This window comes from Lepidochelys olivacea (genome assembly GCF_965140295.1).
Source record: "Lepidochelys olivacea isolate rLepOli2 genome assembly, chromosome: 7".
NCBI classification, from domain to species: Eukaryota; Metazoa; Chordata; order Testudines; family Cheloniidae; genus Lepidochelys; species Lepidochelys olivacea.
The window spans coordinates 23,054,487-23,069,539 of NC_140417.1; the positions used below are offsets into that span (position 1 = coordinate 23,054,487).

Consider the following 15,053-nt stretch of genomic DNA (forward strand, 5'->3'; position numbering starts at 1 on the left):
ACATAGCAATGCCAGTAAGGGGTGTGAAAAATACGCACACCCCTAGTGCTGAAGCTATGTTGATCTAACCCCCAGTGTAGATATAGCTATGTTGATGGAAGAATGCTTCCGTTGATGTAGTTACAGTAGTTCGGGGAGATAGTGTTCCTACACTTAAGGAAAAACCCACCCCTTCTGTCTTCGTAGGCTGCGTCTACACTACAGGATTATTCTGGCATAGCTCTGGGAAGCTAGCTATGCCAGTGTATTCTCTGTAGTGTAGGCAGACTCCTGGGTTAATTTATTCCCCTTCCCATACTGGAATAAGTAAAACCCACATAAGCACTTTTACACTGACATAACTTTGTCCACACTAAGGGGAGTTGTACTGCTTTAACTATACTGGTACAGTTAAAGAGAGCACAAGCAAAGTCAGATCTCGAGTACTGAAAGATCAACTTCGAATGAAGCAGGATAGCTGTGGTTTATATAGACTGCAGCTATATGCCTTGTAGGAGCACAGCACATGAGAAAACTGTATTGAGCCTTTTGGGAACATCATGTTCCTGACCATTTACACAGAACCCCTATCTAGAATGGTGCCTGGCGTGCCTGTGTGGCATATTCCAGACCACTGAGCAGACAACTGTGTGGAGGTCGAGTAGAGCCCAGATGCTCAGTGTTCTAATCTAGAGCATGTTCTAGACACCACGTCATGGACTAGAGCAGACCCACCCAAGCCCCCATTTTCCAGAACATTTGTGGTTCTTTACAGCGGCAGCGGCCTGAAGCCACGCAGGCTATGGCGTGTTAGATCCAGTACCACATAAAACGTTCCAGAGCAATGCCCTCTCCCATGGGGCACTAGATGGAGCAGAACGCCCCCACCCCATTCTAGAGCTCGCTGCAGCCCCCGCACGGTCTAGAACAAACGGGAGGGCCCCCCGCGGCTATGTTCTAGAGCAGCTCCGGTGCCCCCCCGCCGCCTTCGTTCTGGAACCGCCCGCCTCGGGACGAGGGGTTGGTCCTCGGGCTCCTCGCTCCTCCCGAGCGCCGGGGCGGGACGGGGGCGGGGAGCGGGGCCGGGCTTCGCGGTGTCAGCGCGTCTCCGCCCGCCGCAGTGTTTACATCCGCCGCCGCTCGCCTGCCCCGGCCCGTCCAGTCCCCGGCCCCGGCCCGGCCGCGCAGGCAGAGCCAATGCGGCGCCGCCGCCGCCCCTCGCCCCGGACATGGACACCAGCGACCTGTTCACCAGCTGCAAGAAGGGGGACGTGAGCCGAGTGCGGTGAGGCTGGGCAGGGCCCGGGCGATCGGGGGAAGGGCCCGGGGGCGTAGGCTGGGAAAAGGGGGTGCAGGAAGCGGGGCGCTGGGACTAGGACACAGGCCAGGCCATGGGGGCCCAGGGAGAGGGACCCAGGGCATACGGGCCTGGTTTTGGGGCACAAGGAGAGGGGTATGGGGCATACAGGCCAGGTTGTGGGGGCACAGGGAGAGGGGCCCATGGGATGGAGGCTAGGGCACGGGGTCATAGGGAGAGAGTTATGGGTCAGGGCACAGGGACACAGGGAGAGGAGTATGGGCCAGGGCATGGGGGATACAGGCTAGGCCTTGGGGGCACAGGGAGAGGGGCAGAAGTTGGAGCTGAAGGTGAATGGGGGGAGAGGATACTGGGTGGCCAGGCTGGAGGGGGGGGTGTCATAGAGAAAGAAGTGGGGAGGGGTAGCAGAAAATGGAAGGTAGGGGTTGCAAAGAGCAATAGGGAGCTGGGATCATTGGCGGCAAAGACGGCTGGAAAGGGGCCAGGAGAGAGCAGTCCCTCTTGCCACACCCAGTAAGTTCTCCTGGTCTGTGGGATACCTGTGGGCACCTCCCCCACCTATAGAGTCGAGAGGGGGTGGGTGTGTGGCACACTCTTGTTCTGTGACCTTTCACCATTCTGTAACACCAGAATCCGCTCCCTGTGCCTCTGGGAATAGGCTGGGGTTCAGAGAGGTGGGAGCATTGCACAGGGCGTAGGAGGTGGCTGAGCTGAGGCAGTGGTATATTAGTAGGCATTTCTATAATGCTTTATCCTTTCAAAATGCTTTGTGTGCATTAACTTCAACACATCCTGGGCAGGAGTCAGCATCAACACTTTCCTTTCACAGCTCAGGAACTGAGGCGCAGAAAGGTTGAATACCTTGCCCAGGGTCACCTAGTGATTCAGTTGTACAGCTGGGGTTAGTATCCAAGAATCCTGGCTCCTAGTCCCACACCGTCTCTGAGGTACGATGGGTAGGTAGAGGGACTTGTGAACACTTATCCCAGGTCTGATACTGACTCACTGTATGATCTTGGACAAGACACCTAATCCCTTTGGATATGTCTCCACTAGGGTGACCAGATGTCCCTATTTTATAGGGACAGTCCCGATTTTGGAGGCTTTTTCTTATATAGGCACCTATTACCGCCCACCCACTGTCCCGATTTTTTATATTTGCTATCTGGTCACCCTAGTCTCCACTGCAATAAAAGACCAGTAGCAGGGTTGCAGCTGGCCCGGGTCAGCCGAGTCAGGCTCACAGGGTTTGGGCTGCTGGGCTGTAAATTGCAATGTACATGTTTGGGGTCAGGCTGGAGCCCAGGCTGAGAGACCCCATGAGAGGGTGGGTCTCTCAGCCTGGGCTCCAGCCTGAGACTTAATGTCTATACTGCTATTTTTAGCCCCACAGCTGGAGCCCCCTGAACCTGAGTCAGCTGACCCAGGCTCTCAGAGTATGTCTACACTGCAATTAAAAACCCTGCGGCTGGCCTGTGCTAGCTGGCTTGGGCTGTGGGGCTATTTAATTGTAGTGCAGATGTTCGGGCTCAGACTGGGCTGCAGCCCCTGCAATGGGACCCTCCCACCTTGCAGAGTCCTAGCACCCCATCTGCAGCCCGAGCCTGAACATCTGGATCACAATTAAACAATCCTACAACCAGAGCCTTGTGATCCCGCACGGGCCAGCCATGTGTTTTTAATTGTAATGTAGACCTGAGACTCCATGCTGCAGGTTTTTCATCTCAGTATAGATGTACACTCTGTGTCTGTCTTACCTATCTGTATGGGCTAATAACTTGCTTAGTTTCCACTGGTTTTGAGGAATTAACTGTTTGAAATATGATGAGAGGTGCTAAAGAAGATTCTAATTAAATAGATCTGTCACAAAATATTAATCCAGAAATATTCACATGCACAACAAGGAAGCATGGATGTGTAAATAGAACAACTCCTTCTTGTGATTATGTTCTCTTTTCTAAGGAGTTCCTTGCATCTGTAACAGTGTTATCCCTGCTAGCTAGAACCAGAGTTGTGCTTCCTTTACAAAATGTGCCCTGGGATAGTTTCCATGTGACAGTAAAGTTTGTTACCACGAGCATGTGTGAATTTCTCTCTACACCTCTCTATTTTAATAGACAGTTTTGCTTTAATTAAATAACTCTAAAATGAACCCGGAATTTTGTAAGAGGATACTAAGAAATGTGTTCTTTCTCTTATTACATAGCAGGCCATTTTTCCTTTATTACTGAATGCTCATTTAATTGGGCTGCTTAAATTTAATAATCTGACTTTGTAATATACCAATACCTTGTTGCTTCCTGACTGGGTCTGTGGTCAGGAGAGTATGGGAACTGGTATTTATGAGAATTCTTAGTTTGTCTAGCCCTGGATATCAGATAGACCTTATGGCCTGAAACAGCTGATGACTTTAGATAGCAGTCAGAACACCAAGAGAGAGATGGATACAAAGGGGAAAGTCACTTTTTAAAATTATAAACATGTTTTTCCCAAGTTGTTGGGTGTACTGCATTTTTCTACCCTAATGTATTTGGCTTTGCTTTAGTTTGATATATTTCTTTAAAGATCAAGCATCTGCTCACATCAACCGGACCTTGTGTGCATCATTCACAAGCAACCAATCTATATGGCAGTTGTTTCTAGTGGCCCTCTTTTTCTCTCCAGCTGGTCCCTTTCTAGAATAATTTCATACCAGTGCAAATTTAATTCACCGCAATGTTGGAAAATGATTATTAGGATATCTCCGTGATGATCAATAACACAGTCCCATTATCTAAAGAAAAGGCTGAATATTTACTTTGCTGATGGTACGAGTAACTCTGTGAAGCATTGGAATGTTAAATTCAAAGTTATGGACTTTAGGGTCAGAAGGGACCATCATGATCATTTAGTCTGACCTCCTGCACATTGCAGGCCACAGACCCTCACCCACCCACTCCTGTAATAGACCTAGAACCTCTGGCTGAGTTACTGAAATCCTCAAATCACGATTTAAAGATTTCAAGTTACAGAGAATCCACCATTTACTCTAGTTCAAATCTGCAAGTGACCCATGCCCTATGCTTCAGAGGAAGGCAAGTCACCTCTCCAGAGTCTCTGCCAATCTGACCCGGGGGAAAATTGCTTGAGTCTGTTCTCCTATAGTGAAACAGCAAGATCTAGGCAGGGGACCCAGAACTAGTTAGCAGACCAATATTCTTTTCCTGGCTCTGCTGCTGACCAGCTGGGAGACCTTGGGCCAGGCACTATATTACTCTGTGCCTCAGTTTCCCCTTCAGTTTCCCCTTGTCTCGTGTATTTTGATTGTAAGCTCTTTGGGGCAGGCATTGTCTCCCACTTTGTGTATGTATAGTGCAGTGGTTCCCAAACTTGTTCTGCTGCTTGTGCAGGGAAAGCCCCTAGTGGGCCGGGCCAGTTTGTTTACCTGCAGCGTCTGCAGGTTCGGCCGATCGCGGCTCCCAGTGGCCGCGGTTTGCTGCTCCGGGCCAATGGGGGCCACTGGAAGTGGCAGCCAGTACGTCCCTCAGCCCGCGCCACTTCCAGCATCTCCCAGTGGCCTGGAGTAGTGAACTGCTGCCAGTGGGAGCCACGACCGGCTGAACCTGCGGACGCGGCAGGTAAACAAACTGGCCCGGCCTGGCAGGGCTTTCTCCGCACAAGCGGCGGAACAAGTTTGGGAACCAGTGGTATAGTGCTTAACACAATGGAGTGCTGGTCTCAGTTGGGGCCTCTAGGTGCTGCTGTAATATAAATAATGGATAATTTATTAATCTCGTGAGAAGAACCATGTTATTGTTAAATCAGGCGTTACGCTTGTAAAAGAAAGAACAGGCCTTTTAATCCCCAACAGAAACATTTGGGGTGGAGAAGAGTCTGTGATATCTATAGCAAGCAGTATAAAGTCAGTTAATTTAGTTCTGAAAGTAAATCTGCTCCCTTGTACATGAAACACAGTTACATTTGCAGTAAATGTAAGCACAGTACAGTACCCTGTGCTAACTGTTTTAATCAGTTCACCCTACTGTTCAGCCTTAGACAAGACTAGAAGAGGATACATTAATTTAAGAGCCAGGCTCAGTTGGAGAGCAAAAGAAGCGTTCTGTACTGTTATCAGCTCTTGCGACGCTTTGCCTTCCTTGCTTGCTCTAATGATAAATCAGATACTATATTCCATAGGTCCACACTTTGTTATAGATTGTAACAGCACTGATTATGAGTTGAGTCCATAATTTTGTTTCATGTCTTTCAGTCCAACTTTATTGTTTATCTATGAGAGTACCCATGATGTGGTAGGTACTTTCCAAATGCTCCAGAAGGGTGACCTCTGCTCTGAGGAGCACACAATCTAAGGACAAACAGGCAAATAGACAGAGGTTAGGGGAACAAGAATAGGCTGTTCGTATACAAGTTAGGATAGTTTACTGTGAGCAGCGCAGCAGAAGTGGATCTTTGAGAGACTTAATTGTGGACAGTGGTGGGGTCTTACAGATGAGCTCTTGGAAATTGTACCAGGCTCAGGGACTGCATGAAAGAAGGCCTGGAGGCAATTGTGGGAGAAGTGGACCAGGCTGGTAATGCTGGCAGAGTGGAGAGGGTGAGGAGGTAATGTAAAGCTTTACAACAGTGGCTAAGTAGTGAAGGGCAGAGTTATGTAGAGGTTTGAAGGTGGTTAGAGGAATCAACATTTTGGTGCAGTAGCAGATGGAAGGAATCAAAGAGAGGAGTGATTTGGTCAAAGTGATGGACCAGGAAAATGACCTGAATGTTTTGTATAGACTGAAGGTGGCCGGTGTGTGCTCAGAAGGTCAGAGAGGAAGATGTTGAAGTAGCCGGGGCAGGCTATAATGAGACATTGAATAGGAGATGTGTCTGTGGGGATAGAAAGAAAAGGACAGCTCTTGGAGATGCCGAGGAGCAAGAAGTGGTGGGATTTGGCTATGGCCTGGATGTGTGGGGCAAGAGAGAGAGGAGTCAATTATAATCCTTAGTGATGGGGAGGATGGTATTGTTGTCAACTGTAGTAGAGAAGTCTGGAATTGGGCAGGAAGAAAATAAATTCTGTTTTGGCTATGTTATGTTTTAAGATATTTGTGTGTGTGTGTGGTCAGTTATAAGTAATTGCTCAGCAACAACTGTTGCAGAAGAACTTGGAGGTGGTTTTTTGAATGATCTGGCTTGGCCAGTGATTTGTCACCTTAGGCTCAGAAGGTTGTGGATTTAAGTCCATCACCAGAACTTCAAGTCAGAGCCGGCATTGACACCACAATGCAGTGTCATTGGGACAGACTGCATTGGTACAGCTGCTGTCCCTCAAGTGGGTTGTTGAAATCCTTTCTCACCATCTCTGGTGGTTGCCCAGTTGGAAGTTAAAGAATCCAGGGAACCTTTTGATATTTATTACTGTACAAATCCAAAGCTACATCTTCTAGAGGGTAAAATGTGACATAAGAAGTGTCTAGAAGAAGTTATAACTTATGACTTTTTCTTTCTTCTCTTTCAGATATCTTCTTGAACAGAGAGATGTGGAAATAAATGTTCGGGATAAATGGGACAGTACCCCTTTGTAAGTGTTACAAAGCTCCAGTGTGAGGTATTTGGATGGGGAAGGTGGGAGATTAGATATATGAAATCTCTAGGAATCATGCCTGGTTGGATGCTCTGCTGAATATTTTATTCTCCCTTTTGTGCATTTTGTGCAGCCAGGTGCCCCCTTGTCTAGCCACTGAGGTAGTGGATATAATAATCTGAATGGGACGTGCTATGGAAATGCCAGAAGAATCCCAAGGCAGACAATGGATCACTGCCTCCCCCTCTGGAGTGTGGTGTGGTGACTGATTTAGAGGTGTACAGGAACTCTGCATAACAGTGTGGGACAGGCAGTGAAGAATCCCATGTTCACTATTGAAGTCTGGTGGGAGCTCTGTGCACATAATATGCTGATTCCAAAGTGCCTTGAAACATCTGCAATGTGTTCTGAAGACTGAATATCTTCCAGAAGGCTTGTACAAAAATTAAGCAGTAAAGATTGAGGAGGTGGTGGTGTTTGAGTGCCAAAAGTGTGTGAGGCTCATGATCTCAGTTGGTCCCCAGGCACTCCCCTAATAAACATGAGTCCCTGAAAGTTTACAATCCAAATAGGCAACATATAGACAAAGGAAGGGAGATGGGATGCAATAAGAATGAAGGCGAGTTGAGGCTAAGCATCTGTCTTGTTCCATGACTGTTTAGGACTATTTTTGGATGCTTTTCTGAAAGCAGGATGAAGGTTTACAGGCCTCCTGGCAGAAGTGTGTTTGCAGAGGGATTCCAAGGAGAAGAGCAGAGGCATGGTAGACAGGGCATAGAAGATGATGTAGAGATAAGCATGGGTGAAATAGTGGGAGTGCGAAGTCTAGTGATTATTGGGAATTAGGAGTCAAGACTTAGGAGTTTAATTTCTAGCTCTGTTACTGACTTGCTGTGTGACCTTGGGTAAGTCATTTCCTGTCTCTCTTGCTTTCCTGATGAAAAAGTCCTCTAGAATTCAATAGGGACCAAACCACCAATAGGGTTCTAAAATGACTGTAAGATCTGTAGAATTGAATAAAGACGGAGATCTCTTCAATAGCTTTTTGGATAGTTCAAAACACCTATATAAAGGTTCTCATGTATTTCAGTCTATAGGCCAGTTTTATCTGCCTGTAAAAGAGGGATAATACCTACTACATTGAGGGGTTATAGTCTTAATTGATATTTATAGTGCAGTTTGAGATCTTCAACTGAAAGGTGCAAGAGAAGCATAAAATACTTGGATTGTGGAAAGATGCCAAAAGGAAAATAAATCCATCCTAAAAGGGAATTGGGGACACTGGTTTACTGTACATCTGACATATGGGGTTGAGCCTACAGCATTCTAAGTGTGCAACAATGAATGTGTCTGCTGAAGAAGCAGGAGTGTGCTTGGGGCAGCAGGGCATGGAATTGCTGGGTGCACATGAAATAAACTAATGAATCAAGTTTGGCAACCTAGAGGCATTACGAGGGGCTGAGTCAGGGTTTGGACCCTGTGGTCCCCTGGCCGGCCAAGAGGACCTGAGTGTGCTGTGAACAGAAGGCAGAACCTGCCCATCCTCTTTATATGGAGGGGGCACCTTGGGTCATTCCTGAGCAATCTCCTTAAACTCCAGGAGAGGACCATTGTTTAGCCCCAGAAGGAGCCATAAGCACCCCACCACTGATGGAAGGACAGGTTAGTGCAGTGTGGGGTCTGCTGGGGAAAACAGGAGCCTCTTGAGGCATTGTGATACATTCTCAAAGCAACAAAGGTTTCACTTGTTGTAATTCTGACTTCCTTTTTGTGTTAATTAACAGATACTATGCTTGTCTCTGTGGACACGAGGAGCTTGTATCCTATCTTCTAGCCAGCGGTAAGAGAGAGTGTTGAGATTATGCTGTTCTTTTTGAGTATCTGTCCTATTTCTAGCCTTCCATTTATCATTTGCTGCTGATGTGTGTAGAAGTCTGTATCCCTTTAACTGTTGCCTGCAGAGCCATATCATAATATAATCAAACCTATGATTAAAAAACCTTGACTGTTGTGGGACTGCACAGTCAGGCTGAACTTACTAATGTCCCCTTTACAGGCCACTTACCTCTTGGGCTTCCTACAGGGAAGGTGTTTTTTGTTTTGTTTTTTGTTTTCTTTCCCTGGTGGCAGTAAGTTCACCACATGAAGTTGGTGAGTGAGAGGCTCTAATGAGGGCTGCCTACAGATACAACAGACTTTTGCAGGAGTGTAGTGCTGTTACAATATCAGAACTGCACCTTAGTCAATGAATCACCTGGGTGAGCTTTTTTCTTCTCTTCCTTTGTGGCCTACTACTCATTTTTTTTGAAGTCTTGCTCCATACACAGTATGTAAAGGCAGAAGCTATCTGAAGCCTGCATCCCAAGCAAGGGGGAAAAAATTCATAGGGAAGGGTTGCAGACCAAGCTGAATGAGCAAGCATCTCAAACAGGTGATTTAAGAGAAAGCAGAAAGCCTACAAGGAATGGAAGATGAGAGGGATCAGCAAGGAAAGCTACCTCTTAGAGGTCAGAAAGTGTAGGGATAAAATGAGACCTGCCAAAAGCCAAGCAGAGTTTGACCTTGCAAAGGGAATTAAAACCAATAGTAAAAGGTTCTATAAATAAGCAGAACATGAGAAAAGAAGAAGTGGGACCACTAAATACTGAGGATGGGGTGGAGATTAAAGATTATCTACGTTTGACCCAACACCTAAACAAATAATTTGCCTTAGTTTTTAATGAGGCTAATGAAGAGCTTAAGGGTAGTGGCAGGGTGGCTAATGGCAAAGAAGATATGGAGGTAGAAATTACCGCATCCGAGGTGGAAGTCAAACTCAAACAATTTAATGAGACTAAATCAAGGGGCCCAGATAATCTCCATCCAAGAATATTAAAGGAACTGGCACACGAAGTTGCAAGCCCAGTCGCTAGGATTTTTAATGAATCTGTAAATTCGGGGGTTGTACCCTATGACTGGAGAATTACTAATATAGTTCCTATTTTTAAGAAAGGGGAAAAAAGCGATTCAAGAAACTACAGGCCTGGTAGTTTGAGCTCAATTGTATGCCAAGTCTTAGAACAAATTTTGAAAGAGAAAGTAATTAAGGACATAGAGGTGAATGGTAATTGGGATAAAATACAACATGCTTTTACAAAAGGTAGATTGTGCCAGACCCACCTGATCTCCTTCTCTGAGAAGATAACGGATTTTTTTTAGACAAAGGAAATGCAGTAGATTTAATCTACCTGGATGTCAGTAAGGCAAATGATACAGTTCTACGTGGGAAATTATTAGTTAAATTGGAGATGGTGGAGATTAATATGAGAATTAAAAGGTGGATAAGGAACTAGTTAAAGAGGAGAGTTCATACTGAAAGGTGAACTGTCAGGCTGGAGGGAGGTTACTAGTGGAGTTCCTCAGGGATTTGTCTTGGGACTAATTTTATTTAACATTTTGATGAATGACTTTGGCACAAAAAGTGAGTGTGTGCTTATAAAATGTGCAGATGACACAAAGTTGGGATGTATTGCCAATACAGAGGAGGACTAGGATATCATACAAGAAGATCTGGATGACCACGTAAACTGGAATGATAGAAATGGGGTGAAAATTAATAGTGCAAAGTGCAAGGTCATGCATTTAGGGATTAACAACAAGAATTTTTGCTATAAGCTGGGGACTGATCAGTTGGAAATGTCATAGGAGGAGAAAGACCTGGATGTATTGGTTGATCACAGGATAACTATGAGCCATCCATCTGGTGCAGCCATGAAAAAGGCTAATGCAGTCCTAGGATTCATCAAGTGAGGTATTTCCAGTAGAGACAGGGAAGTGTTAGTTCCATTATACAAGGCACTGGTGAGACCTCATCTGGAATACTGTGTGCAATTCTGGTCTCTCCTGTTTAAGAAAGATGAATTTAAACTGGAACTGGTGCAGAGAAGGATGATCAGAAGAATGGAAAACCTACTTTATGAGAGGAAACTCGGAGAGCTTGGCTCGTTTAACCTAACAAAAAGAAGGCTGAGGGGAGATATGATTACTCTTTATAAACACATCAGAGGGATAAATACTAGGGAGGGAGAGGAGTTACTTAAGTTAAGCGCCAGTGTGGCCACAAGAACAAATGGCTGTAAACTGTCCATCATCAAGTTTAGGCTCGAAATTAAATGAAGGTTTCTAATCATCAGAGGTGTGAAGTTCTGGAACAGCCTTCCAACGGGAGCAGTGGGAGGCAAAAAACCTAACCGGCTTTAAGACTGAGCTTGATAAGTTTATGGAGGGGTGGTATGATGGGACTGGCTATGATGGCATGTGGCCCATCAGTGACTGCCAGTAGCAAAAATCCCCAACTGCTGGAGATGGGACACTAGATGGCAAGGGCTCTGAGTAACTACAGAGAATTCTTTCCCAGGTATCTGCCTGGTGGGTCTTGGCCACATGCTCAGAGTCTAACTGATTGCCATAGTTGGGTTTGGGAAGGAATTTTTCCCCAGGTCAGATTGGCAGAGACCCTGAGGTTTGTTTGTTTCTTTTTTTTGCCTTCCTCTGCAGCATGGGGCACGGGTCACTTGCAGGTTTAAACTAGTGTAAATGGTGAATTCTCTGTAACTTGAAGTCTTTAAATCGTGATTTGAGGATTTCAGCCGGAGGTTAGGGGTCTATTTCAGGAATGGGTGAAGTTCTGTGGCCTGCAATGTGCAGGAAGTCAGAATAAATGATCAAGGTGGTCCCTTCTGACCTTAAAGTCTGTGAGTCTGTGGGCTTGTCTACACTACCGCGCGGGGTCGATCTAAGATGCGCAACTTCAGCTACGTGAATAGTGTAGCTGAAGTCGACGTACTTAGATCTACTTACCACAGTGTCTTCGCTGCGGTAAGTCGACAGCTGACGCTCTCCCATCAACTCCGCTTGCGCTCCTTGTTCTGGTGGAGTACTGGAGTCGACAGGAGAGCACTCAGCAGTCGATTTATCGTTATCGTGTCTATACTCAACGCAATAAATCGACCCCTGCTGGATCGATCGCTGCCTGCCGATCCGGCGGGTAGTATGGACAAGCCCAAAGTCCAACCACAAAAGCTTTTCTTCAAAACACCCTTCAAACTTCCTGCTTTCTGTGCCAGAGTGAGTGACTGTCCATTCAGTTCTAAGGCACCCGTGACATCCCTCATTCTGGCAGACAAACCAGGGCACTTGCAGTTCAAGATCTCAGGGAGATGATTTGTCATTAATGCTGCATTTAATGCACTTAAACAGCTTATTAATTTCTCTTGAAATCTAATAAATTTCCTTCTAATTCTCTTTTTTTAGCAAAACTTTTGCGGTTCACCTTTAAAAAGGGTCCCTTGCTTTCTGTGTAAAGCAGAAAATTGGTCTTTAAGTATCCTGTGGCTAATAGCACCATTCACACAGTGAGTTTCTTCCTCCTTGAATGACGGAGTTATGCCAGGGCTAAGGCCCAGATCCTTCTGTCACAGAAGATACATGAAACATCTCCTGGCTCATTCATGAAGGAGTGGTAGTGGTGGGAGGTCAAATTTGGAGTGTGGATGGGTGGGGAGCCTAATTTTGGCTATTGAATTCCAGTACTGTATGGGATGATGATTCTCGTAAATCATATAGTCAGCCATAGGACAATTTCCTCTATTTAGCGAGGGAGCCATCTTTTAGAGGTGTGTTTGCTGTGTCTGTCGTGCAGTGTTACACCTGTTGCCATTTTGCAGGTGCAAAATGTGAAGCAAACACTTTTGATGGGGAGCGTTGTTTGTACGGGGCTTTGAGTGATGCCATCCGACGTGTGTTGAAGGAATACAAGCAGATCACAGCGAAGTGCATGAAGAGAGATTATTACGATGTCTTCTTGCAGCGGTAAGGTGATTGGACAGCTATTCAGCACATTTCAGAATCCCAGCCTGGATGTCAGCTAGGCCACTTGAATCTGTCATTCTGGCTTAAACCATTTGCAGGTTGATCAGAGCCCTGCCTCATTCTATACATGCTTTTACATATCTTGTCAAATTAGGCAAAGGTTCAAACATACACTAACGGATCATTTACCGCATACATCTGGGTGTTGAATGAAACTTCCATCACCTTACGTACACAACACAGGCAGGGCCAGTGGAATGTTGAGAGAGCATAGTAAAAGCATGACATTTGCAACGTACACTTTTGAACCCTTGACTGCCAAATCAAAACACATTTTCATCAGGTTGCCAAGAAACACATATGTGAATTGGAACGACATGTCAGACAAATTTAAGTTTCACCCCGAACCTGCTGCGGCAATAAGGCCAATATTTTCACTAGTGAGCAGTGATTATAAGTGCTTTATTTTGGGGGTGCCCAACTTATGGCCTCTTAAAGAAGCCTGATTTTCAGAGAGAAGGCGCTAAGCACTTCCTGAAATTCTGGCTCCTTTAAGGTGTCTCCAGTTGGGCTGCCAAAGTCAGGAGTCATTTTTTGAAAATATTGGCCTAAATTTTCAAACAAACAAATTATAGATTGTTTTAGAATGGCAAATGTGTGGGATTTTCCCCACTCTCTTTTGTATTAAAAAATGATAGAATTGTCCTTGCTCAGTCTTCCAAAAATATAGCTCTTGGGCTGAGAGGAAACATGGGGAAAACTTCAGCTTCAAAGATAAGAGAAGGTTCTAAGCACCTGAAAAAGGCCCATTAGAATGGAAATGCTTAAGGCTTGTCTGTACAAACACTTAGTTCATGACAAGCTGGGGTGTACATTTTTCCCACTGTAGCATGCTGTGCGCTAAGGCTATATCCCCACCGTGGAGCTAGGGGGTGTGGTTCCCAGCTCCCATAGACATACCCATGCTAGCTCTCATCAAGCTCTGGTGTGCTAAAAATAGTAGCATAGCTGGAGAAGCATGGGGAGCAGTTTCACAGGCTAGCTGTGCTGAGTACGTACCCATGGGGTTCAGAAGGGTGAGTACTCGGAGTGCCACTGCTCACCGCTGTCTGTGCTACTGCAGCTGTACACCTTTTTTTAGTGTTGCTGGCTCACATTAGAGCGAGCCCAAGTATGTCTACGCACGCTGGGAATCACTCCCACAGCTCATAGTGTAGATGTAGCCTGAGTGTATGTGTGGGCGCTGCTGCTACACCCTTAAAGTCCCCTAGTGCACCTTGTGTGCTCCCATTTCTCTACATACAAAAAGCTTAGGGAATGCATTATAATGAAGTGTTGAATACAGGCTTTGTCAGCATGAGCTTGGGGTGGTCACATTCATGGGGGAATGGGCAATCCACAAGTGAGCCGCGCATCCCAAACAGCTGGTAAGACATTCAGACTGCACTGCCATGTGTTCACTGTATGCCATTTACTTTACAGAACATAAAAAGAATGTACAAGAATCTTAAAATCTTTTAATGAGTCTGTATATATTATGTTACTTTAGTTACCATGAATCCAATTACACGGGGCTCAAAGGAGCCATGAGTCTGTCTAAAACTGATCTAAAATAGATTTTTAATAGACTTTTTTTAAAAAAATCATGATTTTAAAGTCTGTACCTTCCAAATCTGGAAGCAAATGAGACCCACTGGGAGCTTGGAATTTCCCCTTAGTTTCCATTTTTAACCCTGCAGGGAAACCAGAAAAAATAGCTTGCTTGTTTTTGCAAAAAATTACTCTCCCCAGGTAAGTACAATTTTGAAAAGTTGATTTAAACATCTCAGATGTTGCATTGTTGAGCTAATTCACCAGAACCAGGGTGAAACTGGCTACGTTCTACGTTCATTTTTCAAATGGAGCTAAAGTTAAAATTGTAACACATGGCAGTAATGCTGAAAAGTAAATTAATTCATCATTTCTAAAATCTTTCATTTGTACTTAGGTGAGATATCAGTAGGAAAGACAGTACCATGGTTGGAGTCCTGTGTGGCCTTTGCAAGCCTCTTTGCCTCTCTGTGTCTGTGCCTCTCTGGAAATCGCTGTAATGGGGATAATGCCTTCCTCATGGGGATGTTGTATGGATAATGCATTCTAGATTGTGAGGCACTTAGATTCTATGATAATGAGGGCTATATAAGTACTGAAGAAAAACTGCAACACTCTTTATCTTGACAGTGTCTCCTTAAGGAGCAAGATGTTCACAAATTGCCGTTTTCCCCAGTGTGTGAAAGCTTCTTTCTTCTCCTTCACTTTTCTCTGTATTCTCCTTCCTCATTCTGTGCAGCCGATTTTATC

At 45.4% G+C, this 15,053-nt stretch overlaps 1 protein-coding gene across 1 annotated transcript in view; it reads left to right on the forward strand.

Moving 5' to 3' along the window:
- The first annotated feature begins 1,078 nt into the window (after positions 1-1,078).
- ABTB1 (ankyrin repeat and BTB domain containing 1) overlaps positions 1,079-15,053 on the forward strand; it is a 42,698-nt gene continuing 28,723 nt past the window's right edge. Inside the window, exons 1-4 of the mRNA XM_084634593.1 lie at positions 1,079-1,264; positions 6,798-6,860; positions 8,648-8,703; positions 12,569-12,713. Of these exons, the coding sequence (XP_084490719.1) occupies positions 1,209-1,264; positions 6,798-6,860; positions 8,648-8,703; positions 12,569-12,713 (320 nt within the window). The 5' untranslated portion in view covers positions 1,079-1,208. The remainder of the gene's footprint in view (positions 1,265-6,797; positions 6,861-8,647; positions 8,704-12,568; positions 12,714-15,053) is intronic.